This window comes from Trichosurus vulpecula, chromosome 8 (genome assembly GCF_011100635.1).
Source record: "Trichosurus vulpecula isolate mTriVul1 chromosome 8, mTriVul1.pri, whole genome shotgun sequence".
NCBI lineage: Eukaryota > Metazoa > Chordata > Mammalia > Diprotodontia > Phalangeridae > Trichosurus > Trichosurus vulpecula.
In genome coordinates this window covers 104,669,071-104,694,840 of record NC_050580.1, presented here as the reverse complement: position 1 = coordinate 104,694,840, position 25,770 = coordinate 104,669,071, and the positions used below count along the sequence as shown (strand labels likewise).

The window sequence follows — 25,770 nt, the reverse complement described above, 5'->3', positions numbered from 1 at the left end:
GTTCTGAATTCCATTTTTTACATTCAGTTCAACAGACTTTTGTAAACAGGGTTAGGCACTATGGGTACAAGTAGGAAATAAGAAATGAAACCTGATCTGGAAAAACTTATAAGTCAGTAGGAGGGATAAAGCAACTAGACTCCAATACCACAAAGATATCAAACAAGCAGTGGTAGCAATACAGTGGAAAGAGGACTGGATCTGGAGGTAGAGTACCTGGTTTTGAATCCGAGTTCTGCAACTTATCATTGTGTTCTTTACTAGATGACTTCACCTCTATGGGCCTCAATTTCCTCTTCTGTAAAACGAGGGGGTTGGTTAAACCCGTCTCTCTGTTCCTCATACATGGCACTCCTTTGTACCCTCCATCCTCCAGGCCTACCCCTTCTCCTCTCCCTCCTAGAATGATTCTCTTCCTTCCACATTCAGCTTAAACACATCACCCCAAGAGAACTGGGGACGTATGGCAGGCTTCAGAATGAAGACAGAAATCATGTTCTTTCCTGTCTTGCAGGATGAGCATACCCACTTCTTTCAATTGTTACTGAAAGAACATGGTTTCCAATCTCTCTGGCAAAGTTCTCTTTGTTGTTTAGTCATTTTCAGTCATGTCTGACTCTTTATGACCCCTTTGGGGGTTTTCTTGGCAAAGATACTGGAGTGCTTTACCATTTCCTTCTGTAGCTCACTTTATGGATGAGGCAAACAGGGTTGATTTGCCTAGGGTCCCACAACTAGTAAATATTTGAGGCTGGATTTAAACTCAGGTCTTCCTGACTCCAGTCCAGGCACATCTCATTCATTGCACTACCTAGCTGCCTCTAACTCAATTTTGAGGTCATCCGATACACTTGAAATTGACTTGTTATTAAGGTGTTAGCATCCCCTTCTCTCTGCTAGGTATGAGCATCTCTCTAGTGAGTCTGAAGGGGCAACACAATTAGTTGACGCAGCCAAAAAATCGAGCACATTCCAGAAGGGCTTTAAATTGCTCAGCTTGGGAGACTGATAGGCAGTTTGAAGGAAGCCAGCAGCATTTGGAAAAGAATTTAGCTTTTCATCTCCTAATAGAGGAGAAAGAGATTTCTCCCTTTTTCTTCCTCCCATCTCTCTCCCCCTAACAGTCATGGCACTCAGAAAGGGTGCTATAAATGTACATTCACAAAAGAAAGGATGAGCTGCAATTTTTTTCCTTTTCTAGTTTCTTGTCACTTATTCTCCTAGTTTGGAGCAGCTTCAGGTCAGCATATCTGCCATTTTGGTTCTAGAGAAAATGAATCCTTTCAAAAGGGTCACCTCACCACAAGTTAACTTTGCCTTGGGTAGAGCAACAGGCCTGGAGTCAGATAAGCTTGAGTTCAAATTTGACTTCAAACACTTACTTAGCTGTATACCCCAGACAAATCACTTAACTTCTGCTTGCCTTTGTTTTCTCTACTGTAAAATTGAAATAAGAACAGCACCTACACATTTATTTAGCACCTACTGTGTTCAGACATGTCCTGGGACTTAGGGCCAGCCTACCAAGTGTGGATATGTGTTCTCTCCCAGGAAATGTTCTTATCAAGGTGAAATGACCGTATGGAGGCTTTCTAGGGGAAAAGAAGTGATAAAAAAGGCAGCATGATGGGGCAGGTGGTGATGGACGTAATGGTGAGTCTATGGTCTTTAAAAAAAATGATGCATTGTCAGAGCTATCTCCTTCTCTCCCCTTCTCATCCCACCCACCAGCCTCCCAGAGTCACCTTCGATGCCTTTCGAAGTGCTGGGGCTGAAATGTGTGACCAAGTACCAAACCCAGCCCTGGGGTAGGTGATTACCTCATAATTGAGAGTCTTTGGTCTTTAATAAAATGATCCATAGGCAAAGCTATCTCCTTCCTGTGCTCTCTTCCGGCCCACCTGCCTCCCAGAATAATTCCCTAGCCTTCAGCAGTGTTTGAACCGAAATGTGTGACCAAGCTCCTAACCCAGCCCTGGGGTGGGTGATTACCTCATTCTATAGCCTAGGGCTCTTCCAATTCTAAAGCCCAATACTAGGTACCGGAAGAGTGGGAAGTAAAATATATGTAAGACATCCTGTCCTAGGGGAGCTGCGTAGTCTAGATCACAGAATTTTAGAGCAGGAAGGGACCTTAAAGATCTAGCTCAAGTTTTAAAGATGAGAACGCTGAAACCCACAGAGGGCAAATGAAATTGCCTGCTCCCAGTCACAAAAGATTTAGGGCTAGATCCCAAATCTCTGACCTCTAGCTAGTTCAGTGCCATTTCCATTATATCCGGCTTTTACAAAAAAAAAAGTCTTTTGTCAGGAGAGAAGTGTATTGGAAACTGTATAATAATGGGTTTGCTTGTGTTCAGCTTTGTAATACGATTATTTTTCCTTCCTAATTATGTTTGGTAAGGGTCCCATGACCTTCTGTTAATAGCAGGGTAGGCACATCTCCAGAGGCTAGGGGCTTCTTTTAGTGAGGGCGAGAGACCAAGAGGTATTTCTACTAAGGCTAAGGCGAAAATTCATTTTTATCATCTGAGCACTATTTGGATGATGGCTAGTCAGGAAGATGGTCACAAAAAGGTTTCAGGGGTAGGGCAGGGGATAGCCTCAAATTGAACATTCACTGCCCCCAATAAGAGTAAATCTTGACAGGAGAGGGACAAACAGTAGGCAATAGCAGGCCCTTATTAGGGGTTTTTATTTGTGGATGGATGTAGAAAGGAGATGGTGATTGGATGCAAGGGAAAAAGAACATTCAACTGTGGAATCAGAAGACCCGAATTGAGTTTAGACACTTCCTGTTTTTCAACTCTATGACCATGGGCTGCCCACCCAGAGCTATGAAACATAGTCCCTGCCCTTAGAGATGACACGTACAGTTATAAAATGTTATAGGATGAAGGAAGTTAGAGATCATTTAATCTCCTCCTTTTACAGACGAGAAAAATGAGTCTCAAGGAGTGTGTTGCTTACTGAAGGTCACGCAATTTATAGGTAACATTATAGGTTGTAGGGACTTATAGGTTTAGTTACATTGCTGTGCTTGGTCTTAAATCCAAGTTTTTGATTCCAAACCTAGGGCTCTTTCCTAGTCTAATGCCAAAGACAAGCTGTCTTTGCTAATAACTGGGATAGTAATGACAGTGGGCAATACAACCTCATATATTTAGGGTTTAAGGTTGGTGGCTCGCTCATTTGATAATGCTAAGTAGAAAGAAAGAAGTACATAAAAGAAATGCAAATAAAGGGAGATTCTAAGAGGCAATTCGGGGAATTTCTGAGTCTCAGCTTTCTCATTTGGAAAATGGAGATACTATTTGCACTCCCTACCTCACAGACCCGCTGTGAGGAAGGATTAAGGTAGAACAGACGTGAACTGCAATTATTTGGGGAGAGCACGGATCCCACCTAGCCTGCTCCTGAGCTAAACTGCTGCTCTGGTTGCTCAGTGATGGCGAGGGTGATGTAGGTGGGGACAGATGATGATCTGGCAAGGACTTCCCAGAATTCAGAAAAAAAGAGTCATTAAAAGGGGGTGGGGAGAACCGTTTTTGTTTGTTTACGCAAAAATGAATCTTTAGGGAATCTGAAAACAGCAATTGATTCTAAATCAACTCAGCTTTCACTCCCAATGACAATAATTTGACACCTCCCCCTCACAATCGAGGGTAAAAAGACCCCTTTTCTTCTTATCACCCCTCCTCCTCCTTCCTCCTCTCCTCCCCTTCCCTTTCGAGTGGGTCACTCGCCTGGCGTTTCGATCTCGAAACCCCGCTGACAGACCAGGCTGATGCTTCAATGACTCCACGGCGGCGTAACCAGATGGAGAATTTTTAGAGTCCTTTTCAACTTCCTATTTTTCAATCTGACTAACGCTTGTCACCCCCCCCCCCCTTTCACCCCCCGCCCCTTCTCTCCCACTTCCCAGCCCCACGCGTTCCGCTCACTGGGGGAGGAGGGGAATCTCCCCCCGCCCCACAGCTAGTTTCACTCGGGTTTTCTACCCTCCCAGGGGGCGGGTCCTTGGGGAGAGAAGGGGGCGGGGATGCCCATGTTTGGGTAGGGAGCGTCACGTCATTCGCCTTATTTGGTCAGAGGCGTCAGGGCCCGGCGCTCCATTCACATAAAAATAGAAGGAATCCCCGGCTTTAGGGGAAACGAGTCACGGTCACCTGCAAAATAAATCTCTGTAGATCCCGAGCAAGGAAGCCGATCCGAAGGCAGGAGCGTTAGCAGCCCCCAGCGCTGGGCGCCCTGACCCCACCTTCTGCCTAGGAACCGGTCCCACCCGTTCCTCGCCACCCTTAGCCTCGCAGCTGCCTTCTCCCAACTGCCTCCCCTCCCTCCTGGTGTGCACCCTGGCCATTGCCACCTGCGGACCGACCCGTCCAAGTGGCGCGGAGCCACTGCGGGGGAGCGGGATGAAGGTCGCTTCGCTCGACGGTCGCCAGCTCAGGAAGCTGCTGCGCCAGGAGACGGCCCGCTGTGTTGTGCTGGACTGCCGGCCCTACCTCGCCTTCTCCGCCTCCAGTGTGAGGGGTTCGCTCAACGTGAACCTCAACTCGGTGGTGATTAGGCGGGCCCGGGGCGGCGCCGTGCCGCTGCGCTTCGTGGTGCCCGACGAGGCGGCCCGGGCGAGGCTGCTGCAGGAGGACGGGACCGGCGCGGCGACCGTGATCGTCCTGGACCAGGGTACCCGTCACTGGCAGAAACTGCGGAAGGAGAGCACGGCGCACATCGTTTTGGGGACGCTGCTGGCCAGCCTCCCAGCCGGCCCCAGGATCTGCTTTCTCAAAGGTGAGGACCTCCTCTCACGTTCTCACCTAGGGGTGGCTGGCTAGGTGGGGGGACTGGTTGGAGGGCTCAAAGCAGGGCCGGGGGAAAATGGAGCAGGATTTCCCGTCTCCCGTTTCAAGGAGCCCCGAAGGACTGAGGGTCCCCGACTGAAGTGGTTTTATTTTGGACGTATGGTGTTCCACCTCCTTGTCTCCACTTAGTTATTTAAAAAAAAATAATTGGAGGGACTTGGGCTGGAGAGAGGGCGCCCTGCAAATTGGGCTGGGAAAGCTGTGGGCTGAGAGCTCGGGAGGCCGCGACAAAAGCGGGACACGCTTTGCCGCCGCAGACCGGACTCTTGGGGCTGCCAGCTTCCACCTCGGTTTCTTCGAAAGCGCGGCCCTCCACCATACCTCTGGCCGGGCTGGGCCTTTATGGAGCAGCACTGAGGCTGGCCGAGAGAGGATTCAGATTGTGAGAAGCATTTGTAGAAATAAGCACACTCTCTTCTCTCCACTGCCCCCCCCCCCCCAACACTCCTTCCTCCCGGCGACCTGGGGGTTCAAGGTTGGGAGCCGGTGCTAGGGCTGGTTGAGATCGCTCCGGGAGTCTGGCACTGCAGGAGGAAAAGGGGGTTGGGCAAGTCAGGTCGGCACCCCTCTGAGCATTATGCGGCCACTCTTTTTCTCCCTCTGAGATTTAGATAGGCAGAGATTAGCTTGTCCTGACACCCCGGGGAAAGTGGCGCCTTTGCCTAGACTCTCGTCCTTACAATCTTTCTGAGAAAAGACAACATTTTGTCTTCCACTGCTGCCCCTTTCCACAGTCTTTTGGTCTCTATTGTCATCCAGTTCCCTTTTAAATTTTCTCTTTTTTCCCCCCTCAGCCTCCCTGGATCTGTCTCTTCATCCTGTCTTTTCTTTCTTGGCCTCTTTTTTTTTTCCTTACCCAGCCTCCTAAGAGAGCCCACTCCCAATCTGATTAATCATCACCATCAAACCCCATGCTGTGGTGCAAAAAGAGTTCTGGAGAAGGCTTCAAAAGTAACGTTTGCATGGGTCACAAAAGAGAACGCGTGGTTTTAGAGGCTCACTTGAGGGGTGGGAAGTGGTTGCCAGAGGTGCTTTGCCCATAACTAATCTCGAGGGCATCAGAGAAGGTCGACCAGGGAGTTTGCTGAGTGAGGTACTGGGGACCTTGTTAGGTTTTCTCTTGTTGCTTGGACTTACTCATTCTAAACCTCCTCTCCCTTCCTCCCCACTTCCCCCCACAGAAGCAACATTCATCCTTTGAATCATGCATATTTCAGCCCCTCCTTCAACTCAATAAATGGAGTATATGATAAGAGCCCTTCCCTGCTTCACCTCCTCCCCAACAGTTTACAGTTCTACTGGGGAGATCCTTTGCAAAATTAGAGAACAATACCAAAGCTCCCCAAATACCCGATTCCAGTGGCAAGTGTAGAGTTGGTCCCTTCCAGATCTAAATGATTCTAAATCAGGCCCCTTTCTAAAAAAAACAAAAAACTCCCCACCTGTTTAGGCCCTCTTTCCTTTCCCTATTGCTATAGGAGTCCTTGGAATTTTTTTTCTTCAGCTATGATTTTACCTGAATCCCCTCCACCTCCCTTCCTCTTCACCTCCAATTTGAACCCTATCATTGAGTGTGTAGGCCCTTAATCCCCCACCCAGCTAGATAGAAGAAAACGCTGCATATCTTGGAGATCCGGAGAGAGACCAAACTGAAGAGACAAAAGGTGTTTGGCAAATTTCCCAGGGAGGGCTGGAGGAAGTCAGAGCTGCTCCCCAGCAAGGCAGAGGTTTCACGAGTGGCACCACGAATTTCCTTTTCTTCCTAATGTGGTTTCTCTGCCTTCTGTTCTGGGGCTCAGTTAAGTACAGTACATATTTCTGGCTTTTCCATAAGGTTTTAGAGATCTGAACAAGGAAACTCTTTGCCCTACCTCTTCTTCCCACAGCCTATTCCAAGCAAGCAATGCTGACTCAGTACAGGAAACAGTTTGAAGTCATTGTGATTTGAAGGGAAATAACCTTCTTTGGCTTATGTTTTAGTAAAATGACATTTAACAGCAGACACCAAGTAGAAGTTGAGGAACTATAAGTTTTAATCAGGTAGCATCTCAGACTTAAAAAGGAAAAGTCATATACTCTCCGTCCCACCTTTTTCTCAGATTGTGAGCAGTGTACTTTCAGAAAGGAACTAAAACCTTTGCATAGGTCTCTTTAAAGAGGAAGCAAGGGACATATAAAGAGGCTGCCCGGGACCTCAAAATCGAATCAGAATTGAATCAGAACACTATCCTTCCAGTTAGTCCTTGCTTTGCTGTTTATAAAATCATAGAATTTTAGGCTTGAAAGTACCTCAGATTTGCCTAATTCTACATTCTCATTTTATGGAGGAGTGACTGAGGTTCAGGACAGCTAGGTGGTGTAGTGGGTAGAATGCCAGGCCTGAAGTCAGGAAGACCTGAGTTCAGATGTGACCTCAGATACTACCAGCTGTGTGTGACCTTGGGCAAGTCATTTAACCCTCTTTGCCACATTTTCCTCATCTGTAAGATGAACTGGAGAAAGAAATAGCAAACCACTCCAGTATCTTTGTCCAGAAGATCCCATGGGATCATGAAGATCGAGTCAGACACGATTGAACAACACCGACAAACTGAGGCTCAGGTGAATTGATGTTTAGGTATGTGATTGTTGTTCTCTAAACCCACTCTCTGTAAAATCTGGGGATGAGAATAAATGATTTCTAAGTTTACTTTCAGCTCCAAAGACAGATTCTTTCCAGGCCAGGACTTATCTAGGATTTATTTCCCAGGCCAAGGTGCTCTCTAGGATACCATACTCCTTTCTGTAGGCATGTGTTCTTGAGCAAGTTTCTGTGGAGCAGTGGATAGAGTGCTAGATTTGGAGTCTGGTAGGCCTGGGTTAAAATCTTCCCACAGACATAATAGCTATGGTCTTGGGCAAGTCATTTAACCAACTATTCTTGTCCCGTATGAAAAATAAAAGGGTTAGTTGGACTAGATGGCCTCTTTAAAGCCCCTTCTAGGTTTAATTCTGTGATCCTATGAATCTTTCTAAGCATAAAAGAGCGCCCCCCCCATATAGGGTATTCCAAGATTAGAATTTAGAACTGCACTAAGACTTTTAGGACACCCTGTATAAGTGCTGTGTATCTGGAGGGCAAGTAATGTCAATATGTGATTAGAAAAACTACCGAAAATGACCAGAGGTATGGATTCAATCAGCTTCATGTAGGCTGGGGAATGTTCATTGCCACTCTGCCCTTGAAGTTGGGGTTTGGTGAGAACAAGAGATACCAGATACCCCCCAACAACTGTTTCTGACCCTACCTAGACAGTAAGCTTCTAGAGGGCAGTTAGCAACCAATCTCTATTGGCCCCCTCACTTCTTCTGGCACTAAGCTGTGCATTCTTCAAATAGTAGATCCTTGCAAATTAAATTGTTGACCCCAGCTCCCTGGGACTAGTCCACATTTTTTATCTGTTCTCTATATTGAGCCACCTTATCTGCCTAGAGTATTTTGTTCAGTCAGCCTGTATCTGCCCACATCCCCATCTCCCCAGCCAACTCATCAGTCAATGAGGTGGTATGGTTTGGGCGCCTTATCTTTTCTCAGCCTGAGACAGAAGGCAGGCATTGTTTTTTAAAATCTTCTGTCTTGGGCTGCTCTAATCCTAAAGCCCAAATCCCAAGTCATAATTGTTTAGCTTTTTTCATCAAATTATGTAATAGTCCCAGCAGGAAGTGGGGGGAAAACCTCTCCCCTCAGTCATTTTTTGAGCATGGACATAGTTCACAAAGATGGAATGCCTTACTTATGCACAGAAATATGTTTTTGGAGGAATCTGTAAATACCAAGCTTTAAGAGTGGATCCTAGGGAACCCGTGGACTGGAGCTAGTGGGATTGTGCTCTCCTGCGTCATACTTGTTGGAAGAATCAGACAAGCAAAAAACATCCAGGTGCCTTCTGGTCACCATGACAAGGAGCATATTCATTGTTGAGGGCCAGGAACCTGGTCAGAAGATGAGCAATATGGCATTTGCTAAAGTTGACCACAAGGGAGATTTGGGTGTTAGTGCTCAAGGAGGGGGGAGGGGAGTGTGAGATAGCTAGAGGAAGCTATGATGGCAAAGTGACTCATTCTAGGAATTGGCTGCTGCCAGCCTCTAGATGCTGAAGACTCTTATAATCCATTAACCATTTGACTGCTGCAGGTAAGGTCTGCACCAAGAAAAGAGTCTAGAGTCCTAGATAAGAGAATGGGACAATCAGGATGTGATTCTTTCAAAATCTGTTGTTGCTAATTAGAGACCCTGAATTAGGATCTAAATTCTGTGAATGAGAAACTCCAGAAATGGATTTTAAAGGTTGAGGGGCTTTACCATAGACAGTAAAGGGATTCGTGAGAATAATTACTCTATTCAGAATAACAGCTGTTCAAGATCCTTTTTCAAAGTGGTATTTTAAAAATGTGTATATATATATATGTATATATGATTTTAAAAAATCCTAGTATTTATGAGTACTTTAAGGTTTGCAAAGCACTTTGCATTTTTGTCCTCCCAAAGTCTTTGGGAGGTAGGTGCTATTATCTCTCCAATTTATAGATGAAGAAACATTGTCTGGCAGGGGTTAAGTGACTTGCCCAAGATCATGTAACTACTGAGGCTGTATTTGGAAAGTGGGGTCTTCCTGACTCCAGGTCTTGGTGCTGTGTCCGCTATACCACATTAACTGCCTTTTAAACTGTCATTTTCAAAAATTTTCTCTCCCAGCCCTCTGCCAGGAAAGTCAACAGACCTGATGGTGGGGTCAAAATTGACTTGATATTTAACTTGTAATGTCATTTAGAGTTTTTCTTTACATTGCTGTGGTCATTGTATATGTACAGTATTCTTTGACTTCCTTTATCCACTTCCTCTTTGGAATGAATGGGCTGTGGGAAGGAAAGGCAGGGCGAGGAATTTCCTGTTACAGGTATTCCCGAATGTCTTTGAACTCTTCATCATTTCTCACTACAAGTACTATTCTCCTATACGTAGCCATGGACTAATTTTAATTTGTTCACCCATATCCCAATATATGAGCATCATCTTGGTTCCAGTTTTTTTGCTGTCAATGAGTTCTTTTAGTACAGGGTAGTAGAAAAAGTCTTAGACTTGGCCTAGACTCAGAAGAGCCCACCTCCACCATTGACTTACTTAAGTCATGTGACTTTGGGGCAAGTCTCTTAACCTCTCTGAGGGATCTTCAGTTTTCTGTAAAAAGGGAATACCAGTATTTGTACTACAAGGTTGTATACGGATCAAATGAGGCATATGCATGTTATAATATTTGTAAACTGAATGTATTCTGCAGGCATAATCTCATTTTTGGCAGCCTGTTTTTCGATGGGCTTTCCCACTAAAATGGCTTCAAAAAATTTCCTTCAGAAGATTTTGCTGCCCTGGCTTATTTGATTAAGTCATTCTAGTTGTGTGTAATGTAAGAGGGCCAAATTTATTTGCATCAATGAGCTCCCATTCTTCTCCTAATCCGAACTCATTAGTAATTTCTTCCTAAGCAGCTATTAACTCAAGTAACATGCTTGGAAGGGTTTTTGTGTTTTAATTTTACCATTTTTTAAAATTAAGAATTTATGGATTTGCGTTTAGAATGGGATTATTTGAAGGACACCAAAACTGCTGGCTTGTTTGTAAATACTTATTGGTGGGGATTAGGGTGGAAGGGGGTCTGGGCTCAGGGAAGTAACAGCATCTTTTCTACATTATAATGAAACCCTACTTGTGAAATTGCCCTATACTACTACTCAGGGATTGCCTGTTTATAAATTTGTTCCTAACTGCCCTTCCTTCTCCCACCACCACCTCATAGTATTTTTTTTTTTTTGGAGTGAGGAAGGCAGGGCAATTGGGCTTAAGTGACTTGCCCAAGGTCACAAAACTAGTAAGTGTCTGAGACCATATTTGAACTCAGGTCCTCCTGACCCCAGGGCTGGTGCTGTACTCACTGCGCCACCTAGCTGCCCCTTCCTCAGAGTATTTCAATACAATTCAGAAAGTATTTTAAAAATACCTAAGTTGTGCTAGGCATTAGGGTTAAAAGGAGATTACATTTTACTGGATTTCACCTAATATAAATTTTAGAGGAACGTATAAATGGGAGGTTCCTGAGGAGAGTGTGGGCAGAGCTGAATTTCCATGCCTTCCCAAAGCTAGCTAGAAATTCCTAAATGAAATAAATTAACAACGCCTGAAATTTGGTTGGTGAGATAATTAATGGAATTAATTGCTCTTCTTTAGAAGTATAGGGAGGACCATCAACATTGCTCTTAGCTCTGGCAGAGTATGTCAGACAAGGAGCTTAATTGCCACTTCATTAATTGAGAGTTTGACTCCTTCGTGAATTGGGGAGGGATGTTTCATCATTATCCATGAAAATCTCTTATGAATGGACTGACAGAAGAAATCCATTTGCCCGTGCCTCCTTGACAAAAGTCTCATTCTTTTCAATATTGCCATAGATGTTTATGTTGGAAGAATGGTGTAGAATTAGCATCTATTTTTGGAAGGGAGGGATTGCTCTTAGTTTTCAATAGAAGTTTGGTATCTGCCCCTGGTACACTGGGACGAGTTAATCATTTCCCTTGAGGCTATCATTTTTCTTTGAAAGGCCATTTCTGTTGCTAACAGTGAATCTTTTTGACTGAAAAAAAAATCCCTAATGAAGATTCAGTACCAACCTGGAATTTTGAACTATTCAGGACTCCTAGACCAATATTCTGAACCTGTCTTCATTAGTTATCTTTTTTTCCGGTAGAATGAGAATTCCCTGCTGACTTCTGCCACAATTCTTTTTTTTGTAGGAGGGTATGAGACATTTTATTCACAATATCCTGAGTGTTGCGTGGATGTAAAGCCCATTTCGCAAGACAAAACCGAAACAGAGAGAAACCTCATCAGTCACTGTGAGAAACAGAACATGAGCCGAAAACCTGCTTATGATCAGGTATGTTTAGGGGAACTTGTCCCCAACCTTCCTGTCTTCATCCTGTACCCCACATCCTCATCCACATCCTGTTCTTGAAACTGAACAGTGATGCTCGTAGGCAGCTCAGAGAGAGTGGGAAGATGCTCTGCCCCAAGCCTTTGTGACTGTGCTCTGCCAATGGGCTCGAGTCCAGCTAGCAAGCAAAGTAGAGCAAACTAGCCATGGGGAGCTGACAATTTCTGGAGAAAAGAGGAAGTGGAAGATAGCCTATTATTAGCTGGATTGTTGAGGTTCAGAGAAGCTTGCAGGTCGGTTTTGATTTTCCTCAAGTTTCTGAGCTTACTTTAATGGTTCCTGCATTTACCTTCTTTCCTATTTATTCATGTTCGGCAATTTCCGCAAACCGCCAGCACTCTAATAACCATCAAGCCCTGTCATGTTGGTATTTTTAACTGGAACCAAAAAATCTCTTGTGCGAATGCCTAACCAGGTTCCTCTCTGTTTCTCTTTGTTACATCCTATAATTTCTTACTGAAATAAAGGAGACCAGAAGACACACAAGGACACTACTCTTAAATGCAATTGCAAAATAGGGGTTTTTTTTTGTTTTTTTTTTTTTTTACAAAGTTCATTTTGTTCAAAGAACTCTCAAGTGTTCACTATGTAAATAGTCAGTGGGGAGCAGCGAGAACAAATCCAAGAATCTGACTTGAGGTCATCTACCACTTAATTATCTGTGTAACCTTGGACAAGTCAATTTAGTCTTTTTGAGCCTCAGTGTTCTCAACTGTAAAATAGGGGTGACAATAGCTTCCTGTTTACCTTGACAGGCTGTTTGTTACAAATGCTTTGTAAAAAGTATTTTATAAATGTGAGCTATTTTGTTGGGCTCTTGATACCACCACAACCACCACCCCCTTGTAAATGTTTGAGTAATTTGCCATATGATATAGGAAAATTGCAGAACTATTTTTGTCTTACAGAGCCAAATGAGTCAAGGAAACCTACCTATGTCCTACAGCATTCAGTGGCAGAGCTGGGGTCTAGACTTCTGGGCACTGGAAGAGGGAAGGTTTCTTAAGGCTTTTAGCAAAGACAGGAACACATCAAGTAGGTATTAGAGGACTTGAATTTAGACAGAATCCATGGACTATATGTTTAGAAGTGCAGCCTGAAATCCATGCTTCCTGCCTTATACAGTGAATGGGAGTCAGCAATGGCATTCTCTAATGCTCCTGGGAATATGTTTCTAGGAAATGCTGAGTGATGATAATCCCTCTATGACTTTCTGGTCAAGGATCCGCATCAGTTTTGGGCTAGATTAAAAGGAACAGTTGTGCTGAGTGTGGATGATCAGATGAGTGACCCTAAGCAGGTGCTTCCTGTCTTGGACACAGCTTATTAGGCATTTAACCTAAATAAGTTCTGTTTTGGGGGGGGTTGGGTTTGGTTTTTTTTTTTGCTCTATTTGTTTAGGGTTTTGTTTTGTTTTTGTTTCTTAACAAGTGAAAGAGAAACAAGAAGCATCATTAGGTTGTGAAACCCCAGTGGGCGGTCCAAACTCTTGGGGATGCACTGGGGGAAATCCCTTGGCACCATCAGGGCAAGATTATGGTAAACTTTGGGGCCTTGGAGGCTCTTTGAAACGAGATTGCCTCATTCCTCCCAAGATAAGTTCTCTGTGAATGAGAGATTCAGAAAGGGAAAGAAGAGTCCATTTGATTTCAGTAATGTTTTGGCTCAGCTCTAAAGGAAACAGGCAAGATCTCAAGACCTCAGAACATATTAATACTGCCCTAGGCCTGAGAGAGGGAGATCTTAACAATATGTATTCTTGGGGAAACAGGCACAGAAAATAGAGGTGACTTGTTGATGATACAATGAGTTGGTGGCAGATTTAGAATCCAAGTCTCTCAAAAGCAAAAATTCTTAACCTTTTTTTTGCCATGGGCTCATACAATGTTGTAAAATACATAGGATTACCAAATAAATAAATAAATTCTATTGAAATAGTTATCAAACCATCAACAACGGTCACAGATCTTATGTTCAAAATTCTGCTTTACTCATGCTACGTTACAAGCTGCCCTCACCCACCCACTCACCGTTGGGCATCTGAATCCTGGGAATCAGTGATAACTTGCTGAGAAAAGGTGCCAAGGGCCTGAGGAAGGGACTAGAAGGGTAAGGACCAGAATCAGCAGGGTCAACTGTCTTTCTCTTGTATAGATGCTGTCTTAAGAGGGATAAGACCATAATAAATAATCTAACACTTAAAGTGTTTACAGTTGTTACACTTTCGTATACTATCCCCCCATCTCTTTGATCCTCAACAGCTGTGATATGGTGAGGGGTATTTACCCCCGTTTTAAAGGTAGAGAAAGAAAATCAGTGTTTCTCTCCTTTCGTTTTATTCCTCACCTTTCCCTCCAGGACAGGTGGTTGGAGGGGAATGGAAACAGGTGACTGTTCAGAATTCCTTGATGCAACATCTGGATTTCAGACATCAATCTCTGGGGCATTGACCCTTTTCTTAACATGGGCTTTTTCCTCCCCTCTGCTGGCTTTTGGTTTAAAGAGAAGCCTCATACCTTCGAATACTTCAGGAACTTCCAGCTGCTTCTCACCACTATCCTTCCCCTCCAGCATGGGCCTGGCAACCTATTCAGCCTTTCCATTACGCTCTTTTGCTCTCTGCCAGGACAGGAAACGGAAAGATTAGGAGTAGTACTGGGCTAGGGGGTAGGGGAGGGGAGGAGGCTCGGTGCAAACAAATAACTGCTGTGTCCTCCAGCCTGGTTCCCTTCCAAATCTAAGAAAGGGGCTCCCAGATACCAGGTCACTGTTTGTACTATTACTGAACATTTTTTGTATCCAATTCAGTAAACTTAACTCAAAGCTCACTACAAGCTGAGAGGGCCCTGTGCTAGTCATTGAAGGGGATATGAGGAAGCAGTAACAGTTCATGGACCTTGCCTTCAGGGAGCTTCTTCAGTCTAGTAGTAGCCCAAATTAAGTGATTGAAGTCACGTTACTTTTACCATTCAATTTTTGGTTTTGACTTGAGTGGTCTTTAGGGTTTTACTCTATTTTTCCCTTCACAAGGCTTTTATAAGGTTTCACTAAATTGTAATTGTTTTTGTCATTGTAATTGTTTCTGCTTCTTGAGCAGAAACTGTTGCTTCCTTTTGTATCCCTGGTGCTTAGCACATAGTAGGTACTTAGTAAAATGTTAGTTGATTTCTCCATTAGTTTATTGGGCTTTGGATTAGATGGTCTCCAATTCTAAAAGTGTATAACTTTTAGATTCTAGATGTGGCATGCACATTGAGCCTAGTGGAAATGCCAGATATATGCTTATCTTTCTCCCATTTTCCCCCTCAGGTCAGGGAAGGTGGTGCTTTAGGGAGAGAGAATTCCTGTTCTCATTGGTATTTATCTATTTTAGGAGATGAGCCATTTGCCTTTTAAAAACCCCTAGATAGCTTCTTAGAATCTAAACTGATAGAGCTTGGAGGAATCTGAGAGATCATTCTAGTGTAAACCATTCATTTGAAATCTGTCTAAAGTTTGACTTAAGTTTGGTGTTCTTTCTTCTACCTCTTAAGACTTTTCAGTAAATCAGTATCATAGAATCATGGGTTTGTGCTAGAAGGGAGGCCACTTATTTTAAAGATGAGGAAAACAGAGGCCTAGAGAGGTAAAGTCATTTTGTTCAGGGTTACACAGGAAGTAAGTGGAAGAACCTGGGATTTGAACCCAGGTCCTCTGACTCTGAATCCAGTGTACCATATAACATAGATAGCAGGAGGTACTAGCTGCTCCAAGGGGGCAGTTGGGATTTCCCATCTCCAAATGGGGACAGGAAAATGAAAACCTTTGCTGCGTGGGCTTTGCCATCATGATGAGTCACAGGCCAATAATACTAGGATGGGGAGTTATTCAATATGGAGGCGACACCCACATCAGCATGACAGAGCTGTACCATTCAACTCTGTTTCTACCAGAAGATCAACTATTGGATATGACTTAGAGATAAAAACAAGTTGGGTTGTTGGTTTTTTTTTTCCACCTTCCCCTCCAGAAGGATAAGATAATAACATATTTCTTGATTTTTTTTTCTTTCTATGTATGTTGCAGGGTGGGCCAGTTGAAATTCTACCATTCCTCTACCTTGGCAGTGCTTACCATGCTTCGAAGTGTGAGTTCCTTGCCAATCTCCACATCACTGCCCTACTCAATGTTTCCAGGAAAAGTTCCGATTCCTGCACCTCTCAGTTCGACTACAAGTGGATCCCAGTAGAAGACAATCACACAGCAGACATCAGCTCTCACTTTCAGGAAGCAATAGACTTTATTGGTAGGTTTCAACCATTTTTCTTTGTGTTTGAGAAACCTAAGAAGTAGCGGGGCGGGAAGGGGTTGGGGTAGGGACTCTGAGGTTCATGATAATGTCAATGTGTGGAGTGGTATGATGGTCAGAATACTGGATTTGGAGTCAGAGGACCTAAGAGTCCTAGCTCTGCTACATGTTGTCTGTGGGGCCTTGGGCAAGCTCATTCCCTTCTGGGCCTCAGATTCTTTATTTTTAAAATGAAGGTGATTGACTTGTCTGTAAGTTTCCTTCTAACTTGAAATCCTATCTCCCTGTTTTTTGGGGGGGGGGTTGTTGGTTTTTAATTAGGGGAAAAGATTCCACAGCAAGAAGACACAACAAAGAAAGATTGCTGAAAAAGCATTGCTGTCATAGCAGCTTCTAGTTTTCCCTTGTTAGAATTTTTTATTAATACAAAGGCTATAGTGAGGTCACACACCAATGTGGTACAGTCCTGCCTCCCACTTCCCCACCTTGTCCTGATTCAGATTATGCCACAGAAAAAACAAAGGCCCATCTTGGACTACTAGGTCATTTCTGCCAGGACTGCATACAAAGCAAGCACAGTGAATAAAGAGCTTTAATTTTTGAGACAAATGGATTAATATCATGTAATGGTGCTACCCACTGAATCTTTGATTCTTGATCCTGGTTAAGAAAGGAGCAAAAAAAGTTCTGTATTTACCATATAATATTACTTGGGGATGACTGAGGGAAAGAACCAAGCAAAGCATCCTAAGTGGACTTCTATGTAATTGGGTGAAATATTTTCCAATTATATATAAAAACAACTTTTAATTATGTTAAAAGTTTGAGGCTCGTATGTTTTTCCTTTTTTGGTTTTTTGTTTTTTTTTTTACAGTTTTGAGAATTACAAATTCTCTTTCCTCCCTCCCTTTCACCTCATTAAAAAGGCAATTTGATAAAAGCTTTATACATGTACTGTCATGCAAAACATTTCCATATTAGTCATGTTGTGAAAGGAAATACAGACCAAAAAAATCCAAGAAAAATAAGGTAAAAATATGTTTCTGTCTGCATTTAGATTCCATCAGTTCTTGTGGAGGTTGATAGCATCTTTCATCATAGGTCCTTTAGAATTGTCTTGGATCTTTGTTGCTGCTGAGAATAGCTAAGTCATTCACAGTTAATCATTGTGCCATATTGCTGTTACTGTGTACAATGTTCTCCTGGTTTTGCTTACTTTACTTTGCATCAGTTCATATAGTCTTCCCAGGTTTTTCCTGAAAGTATCCTGCTCATCATTTATTATAATAGCCCAGTAGTATTCCATCACAGTCATATACCACAACTTGTTCAGTTTTTCCCCTAATTGCTAATTGGAAATATTTTTATAAGGAAAAGGAGTGACTGGGAACTCCCTGTCCATGCACTGAGCACTGATGGCTTAGAGCCCATGGTTTTCTGGCAAACAACTTTTGGGGGGGCACGGCAGGATTGAGCTTGCTCTGGTGTACAGGTATACCCCAGAGATATTGCAGGTTTGGCTCCAGACCACTGCAATAAAACTAATCTCAATAAAGCCAAGTCATGAATTTTTTGGTTTCCCTGTGCATGTAAAAGTTATGTTTATATACTGTAATCTATCAAGTATGAAATAGTATTTCTAAACCAACAACAACATTTGATTAAAAAATGCTTTATTGCTAAAAATGCTAACCACCTCCTTCTGAGTCAATTGTTTTGCTTATGTAGGGTCTAGCCTCAGTGTTGACGGCTGCTGACTGATCAGGGTGGTGGTTGCTAAAGGCTGGGGTAGCTGTGGCAATTTCTTAAAATAAGACTACAGTGAAGCATGCTGCATTGATTGACACTTCCTTTCACTTGACCACTGAGAGGCCATTGTGGGGTTATTAGTTGACCTAATTTTCAATATTGTTTTGTGTCTCAGGGAATAGGGAGGCCTGGGGAATGGCCAGTTGGTGGAGCAAGTCAGAACACACACAACATTTATCAAGTTCGCCATCTTAATGGGTGTGGCTCACAGCACCCCAAAACAATTACGATAGTAAGATCCAAGATCGCTGACCAGGGATCATCACCATAACAGAGTATAATAAAACTGTGACACAGACACAATGTAAGCACATGCTCTTGGAAGATGTCACCGACAGACTTGCTTGATGATGCAGGGTTGTCATAAGCCTTCCATTTGTAAAAAATAAAACAAAACAAAAAACCTAGTATCTGAAGCACAATAAAGCGAACTGCAATGAAACAAGGTATGCCTGTATCAGCAAATTTTAAAGCTGATATGGCATTTAGCGCATAAGAACCTGAAGTCCTTTTCACAATATATTTTGAAATAATGCATTTTTTTAAAAAAAATTATGTCCATTTCACAGTACTGCAGAAAAGCTGCTATTAAGACCATTATTTTTCAAGTCTGAGGCTTAGAGAATGTAGAAAAGGGAATTTTTGAGGGTGCGTGGGGTGTCAGTGATACCCTCTCCCTGACTAATATTGATCATACTTGTCATACACTTGCAAGTAGTACTGTAATGAGGATGTGTGCAGTTGGGGAAATGGTGGAATCTTAGATGGCCAGACTCAGAGGGAACCTTCAGGATGCTTAGTCCAGTCGTTTCATTTTATAAAGAAGGAATATAAAGCTGACCTCCTGTGTGTGTATGTGTGTGTATAAGGCTTACCAGTTCTTATTTCAGCCCTTGGAGGCCGGGGCATTGTGACCCTTTGCTGTCTCTTTCAGTTAGAGCCAATGAGAGTTCAAGGCAAGAGGGGGAGTGGGCTTCATGCAGCTGGACCCCTTGGCTTCTCCCCATGTTCACTTAAAGGGAAATGATGCAGGTTTCTTTCTTTCCCTGTCATTGCCTTCTGCCTGACAGGGAGACTTGATTTTTTTCTTAAGAAGAATCTCTTTTTGGGGACATTGGAAAAGGCAGGTGTCCAGGAAGGACCAGCTAGAAACAGCAGTAATTACAAGGCACAGGCAGCAATTACATGGAACTCTTTGAGCCATGGAGTGGTGGCAGTAAATACAAAGATGATTTCAGCCAAACGAGAAACTCCAACCAAAGGAAATCCTGCCAGAGGCAAAAAAACAGATGAGGACAGTCTCTTCCCACTTTTGCAGAGACATTTATTAAATCCCTGAGACTTTGGGTTGAGTGGATTCCTTTGAGGCCTATTAGAAGTACCCCCAAATGATGGCTTCACATTGGGGAATCTTTAGTCTTTTCTCACAGTCACCAAGAATGCCTTTGCTCTTCTCTATTAGTTAATTCTCTAGGTAACTCCTTAATGAGGTAATGAAATCCACCTCTGTCCCCTTGTTTGCAGGCTTTATGTGCCTGTGTGGGGGGAATCCATGAATGCAAATACCCAAACCCTCACTCAGTGTTTGGAAAACCTTTCAGTGTTGGTTCCCAGGCTATTACCCAGGTGAAGGGAGGACTAATACATCTTTATTAAGGGGGTGTGGAACAATGCACTGAAGACTAGAAGGGAGGTTTAAGTCAGGAACACCTACGAGGTGCCCTTTGGTTTAAACAGGTGTGGCTTTGATTGGGAGAAGGCCAGAACCATGGAGCTACTGACTAGAAGCCCAGGCCTGAGCCTTGGCTTCCTCAGAAGTGGCACCAGGCAATTAAAAAAAAAATTAGAACACAAAGAAGAAATGAGCTTCCTGGAATTAGGAAGGCCTTTTTTTTTTTTTTTAAATGACACATGATGGAAGCACCTTGGTATAGAGGTGGCCAATATGAGTCAGGGGACTTGAGTTTTCATTTTGGTTTTATTACTAATTTTACAACGTGACCCTCGACAAGTCACTTAAACCCTGTGGGCCTCAGTTTCCTGTTCTGTAAAATGAGAATTATAATATATGCCCTTTTCATCTTAGTAGGTTGTCATAATGATGAAATAAGAGGCTGTATGTGAAAGCATTTTTTTCCAGGTGAAAATTTTTATTTTTTTTCCCAAATTACATGTAGCAACAATTTTGAACCTTCACCCAAAGGGCTATAAAACTGCATACCCTGTGAGCAATACCATTGCTAGCTCTATACCTCAAAGACATCTAAAAAGGAAAAGGACCTGTTTATACAAAAATATAGCAGGAAATTGGAAGGGATGCCCATCCATTGGGGAATGGCTATACAAGCTATGTTACATGATTGTAATGGAATGTTATTGTGCTATGAGAAATGACAAGCAGGATGATTTCAGAAAAACCTGGAAAGACTTAAAGGAAGTGAGGTGAAATGAAGTGAACAGAACCAGGAGAACATTATACACAGTAACAGCAATATTGTTCAATGAAGAACTGTGAATGACTTAGCTCTCCTCAACAATGCAATCTCAAAGGATTAATGACGAAGCCTACTATCCACCTCCAGAGAAAGAACTGATACTGATTGAATACAGACTGAAGCATGTGATTTTTCACTTTTCTTCATTTTTTCTTTTACTTGTGTCCTTTTGTATAAAATGACTTATGGAAATGTTTTGCATAATTGCACATGTATGACCTACATCTGATTGCTTACCTTTCAGGGAGGAGAGAAAGGGAAGAGTAGAATTTGGAACTCAAAACTTTAAAAATGTTTAAAAGAAAATTTTAGTTCCAAATTCTCTCCCCCCCCTCCTTGAAGGCAAACAATTTGATATAGATTATACATGTGCAGTCATGCAAAACAGATTTTCATATTAGTCATGTTGTTAAAAAAAAGCCCCACAAAAATCAAGAGAAATAAAGTTTGAGAGAACGTTTTGATCTATATTCAGACTCCATCAGTTCTTTCTCTGAAGGTGGATGGTTTTTTGTGAAAGAATTTTTAAAAAGATAATGTGATATGCAAATACACAAAGTATTAGAGGGATGGAATTTAGAGCTCGAAGAACGGGAAACCCCTTAGAGAAAGAAGTAAGCTAGACCAGCCCACTCACTGTATAGATGAGGAAGATGCAGTGCAGAGAGGTTATTTGCCCACAGCCACACAACACAGTAAATAAGTAGAAAAGGCAAGATTTAAGGTTAGAACTCTTAATTCCAAACCCATTGGTCTTTTTTATAAGGTCCATCTCCATGAGAGTTAAAGTATCCAAAGGACCTCACCACTAGGCTACTTTCCTTGAAAGGGATCCTACTCAAGCATGGTCCAGTTGAGATTTGGTTTGTAGTCCAGGCTCTGCTACCAAGTTGCTCCATGCTCTTGGGCAAGTTGCTTCTTTATAAAATAAAGGCATTGGACTAGAACAGGTACTCTTAACCTTTATAAATCCATAAAATAAACAGAATTACTAAGGAAGCCAGTTATACTGAAATATAGTTATCAAAATATTTTTTAAAACCTCTAATCCCACTGAAATTTATCCATGGTTCCTGAGTCCATGGACCTCATAAACTAGATGATCTCTTAAGACCTTTCTTCTCTCATACCTCTAACATTCTACATCTCTGGGCAGGTGGAGAGCCAGAGAAGAAAACAGATATGAGCTGATGGCTTAATTAGAGCATCCTGAGAACTTTAAATCTCCCCTTAGTATTGATGGTGCTAGCTAGTTCAATTCCACCCACGCCACCATCACCCTCTCCTCCCATCCCCCCAAGAAAAATTACTGGGCAGAATGAGAGTTCTACACCAGTTACCTCTTGCGTTCTGAAAAGCTCCAGGGGGACTTTTGGCTTCACAGGAAACTCCACCTACTCCTCATCTCACAGGTGTCTTATCTTTGAATTTAGCATTGCTGACTCATTTCAAAACTTTCAAAATTGGATTTTTTTTTCTCTTCAAAACCTTCAATGACTGCACATACCCAGTCTCTCCTTTGGTGCTTACGTACATACAGCTATATTTAACGCCCTGTACCATTTCCTCACCAAGTAAGAGAGGGAATTAGAAAGGCCATGTGGCATTTCTATAGTTTTCATTTTGGTAAAGCTTTTTTTTCCCTCCCCTTTTACCCTCCTACTCCCTCCACTCTCTTCAAAAGCCAGCAGGTCCTATTTGTTGCTGTTCATTGCAGTTTGGTGAGGTGGGTGAGGGTATGAGGTCTTTCCCATTCCACTTTTGAAAAATTTATTTAAAATGTTGAACCAGAGTAGCAGTATTTGGTGATGGTGTCTTACAGCAATGACTCCTGTTGCACAAAATGGTAGTTTGTCAAAGTCATTTATATCCTCAGTTGAGTCTAAGCATCACTTAGACAGAGTTGTAATTAGAGATTGTATACTATTGTATATTTGGTTGGTGGGAGCCCCAAGGGAGTTGAGTGAGACATCCCTGCCCTGTTACAGCCAAAGCTATATGCCATCTGAAAGCCTAGGAGATGTGGAGGCAGGAAAGAGGTCTTGCATGGATTTCTCCGCTTCTCTCAAATCCTAATCCAAAAAAAAAAAAAGAGAGACTGGATGCTATACAGATAGCTTTTAAAGTTTTTTCCCAAGGTCAGCAGGGTTCTTAACTATTTTTGAGTCATGGACCCCTTGGGCAGTCTGGTGAAAGCTTATAGACCCTTCCCATAATAATGTTTTTAAATGCATAAAATAAAATATGTAGGGTTACAAAGAAAACCAGTTATTATATAAACATTTTCAAAAAGTTCACAGGCCCCCGGTTAAAAGAACCTTTAGTCTGGAGCTTCTGTCTCAAAATCCTTCAGGATAAGAGCTTAGAGTTTGAACACAGTGAGGACTTCATTATTCTGCTATTTGTTTTACAGAAGAATTCATAAGGCAGGTCTATCTTATACCCCACTCATGGGGGTTAAAATACTGAATCTAGTGGGCAGTCTTCTGATGGGGGATCCTGCCACTAATTTTCTGACTTATGGGGTAGGCCTTGGATGAGGTCTAGAGGTCCTAGCTTTCACTTCGTTCCATTCCACAAACATTTGTTATATATCTACTGTCTTCTCAGCACTATACTATCTAGAGGTGCTAGAGACAAAAAGAGAAATCAACCAAGAAGCATTAAGTGTTTATATAGCCAGGCACTGTGCTAACCAAGCAATGAGGTTATGAAGAGAGAAGCAAAAATAGTTCCCATTCACAAGGAGCAGTCTACTGGGTCTTGAAATCCTACAGGAGGCTACAGGTGCCCCACCCTTGGGTTAGAGTAAAAGACCACAGCACATAAGGTCATGTCTTGGGTTAGCCAAGGAGATGGTGGGATTTGGTGATCTAAAGACCTCTAATGCTATGATACATTGGAAGGTCATTGGCTCTAAAGTCAGGACCTGGGTTCAGATCCCATGCATGTGACCCTGGGCAAATCATCTAACCTCCATAGGCCCCATTCTCTTTATCTGCAACGTGAAGGTGTTGAACTGCATAGACTCTGAAGGTTACTTCCAGCTATAGATCTATGAAGCTGTAATAGTAATTTTTGCTCAATAAGTCCTATGTTTTGATTTTACTTTCCTATCATATATTATAACTAACCCTCCTCCCTTTCTTTTCTAGACTATGTCAAGCGAACTGGTGGCAAAATCTTGGTTCACTGTGAGGCTGGAATCTCTCGCTCTCCCACCATCTGCATGGCTTATCTCATGAAAACTAAGCGATTCCGCCTGGAGGAGGCCTTTGATTACATTAAGCAAAGGAGGAGCATGATCTCACCCAACTTTGGCTTCATGGGCCAGCTCCTGCAGTATGAATCAGAGATACTATCTTCCATGCCCAACCCCCAGGTTGCCTCCTGCAAGAGGGAGGCAGCTGCATCATTCTTTGCGGATGAATTGACTCTGAGCCCAGGGTTTGAAGGCTCTTGCTACACGTTCCCTACCTCTGTGCTGACAACAGTGCCCATCCACTCGCCGGTCCACCAGCTAAAGCTGAGCCCCATCACTGCATCTTCAACCTGCTGAAGGCAGGAAGAGGTAGATGGATGGGGGCCCTGAGAGCAACTGTGATTTTTAAAACTCAAGACATTTCATAACTGTGCAATACTGATGACCTCATTGATGCCATCCAAGCTCAAGTCAGGGCAGTGGGAGTAGTTCTGGGAAGCAGAAATGCTTCTGCTCCAGAGCCAGGACTTTGGGGAAAGGTTCTCATTGGAGTGTTACCATGGGACGCCAAGCCATTCATGTGCTGTTAGGTGCGCCAACTACTGTGCTTCCAGGCCTAAAACTTCCTGGCTGCTGGAAGACTTCTTTCTCTTCTTCCTCCTTTTCCTCCTTATAGAGGACTGTTTCAGTCCTTACACCTCATGGTCTGCCTTCTCATTCCTAAGTGTAGGCAATAAATACCTGCAGCAGCCAAGGGGAGAAGACCTTTTAAAAAGCCAATTTACTCTGAAGGAAGCACAATTTCTCGCCTTGAGTTTCTTAGGTAGTAGTGCCAGAACTTTGGCTGGATTTGGCCAACCTGCTTTATTTTTCATTTTCATTTTTCTTTTTAAATAACTTTCCTGTGACATCAGGGCATAAGCTGATCATCAGCTGTAGTCAGGAAAATAACCATGCCAAAATCTGTCCCATTGGGAACATTGTATATGGCTCTTGGGGAACCTTTCTCTGGAGCTTCCAATTACTAAGAGTGTGGAGATAGTCATATAGATTCTTGTGGTAGAATGGAGGTCAGTTTCACTGGGACAGGTGGCTGAGGTTTTTTTTTTTTCCTGGATTTCCCACTGTTTAAAGTTAATACTCCTATGGGCCAGGTGGATTCATGGGTGAAACAGAGGGACCCAGTGGCCAATTAAGATGGAGCCTACTCCCCAGCATGGCTCTTGCTGTACTTGAATATCTGTCTCCTGACATACCCTGAAACATAGAGACACTTCTACCATTTGAAAACAGTAACTGCTGAATTATAGACCAAAAACAGCCAACCCCCGCAGCTCCTTTAAAATGTAACAGAAAGAAAGAAAACAGTACCTTCTTGTGCTCTGTAGGTCAGTAGCATTTGAAAATTTGATGTACTTAGTTTAGTTCGTCTGGTGTATGTGCTTGCTTACCTGTTAGTGTATGTTTGTGTGTTTATTTGTGTATATCTGTCTGCTCAAATGGATTGTACTGTGTGTTTCTGTAACATCGTTCCCATCCCTGCCCTGAAGGTCGTCTTTAAGCTATTGGCTTAATGTCTTTCTTTTGTAGTTCTGCAGTGTCATCCAAAAACATGGTACTCGTCTGTCAGTTATTCCTCCAGGGTAAGAGGCAATAATTTCCTGAAATATATAACATGAATGTGAAGAAAGCTGAGATATTGTTGTACTGAGATGTTGTTGGTTGCTTTTTTTATAGTACAAAATAAAATGTTTTAAAAGACAAACCTTCTGTGTTTTGGGTGATGTGGCAAAGAGAATTAATTTTTCAGTAGGGCTTGAGATGAGTGTATCATCATAGGTATTTGTGCCCAAATGGGCTTTGGATCCTGAATCCTCAATATACATATCACCTAGTAGTGTCTGGATTTTTATTAGGCAGCCATTGGTGTGAGTCATATTTAGAAGTTAAAGCTGAGAGTTTTTTTAAATAAATTTATTTTTTTTTTTATTTTTAGTTTACACCACTCAGTTCCACAAGTTTTTGGGTTCCAAATTTTCTCTCCCTCCCATTCCTCACCCCAGCCACCCAAGACAGCATGTAATCC

The 25,770-nt window shown here is 42.8% G+C and overlaps 1 protein-coding gene across 1 annotated transcript; it reads left to right on the top strand.

The window, feature by feature from the left end:
• Positions 1 to 4,148: 4,148 nt before the first annotated feature.
• Positions 4,149 to 25,449, top strand: DUSP5 (dual specificity phosphatase 5). Its single transcript, XM_036769657.1, has 4 exons — positions 4,149 to 4,794; positions 11,691 to 11,833; positions 15,956 to 16,175; positions 23,638 to 25,449. The coding sequence occupies exons 1-4, from the start codon at positions 4,419 to 4,421 to the stop codon at positions 24,039 to 24,041; spliced, it is 1,143 nt and encodes a 380-aa protein (XP_036625552.1). The 5' UTR covers positions 4,149 to 4,418; the 3' UTR covers positions 24,042 to 25,449.
• Positions 25,450 to 25,770: the final 321 nt, after the last annotated feature.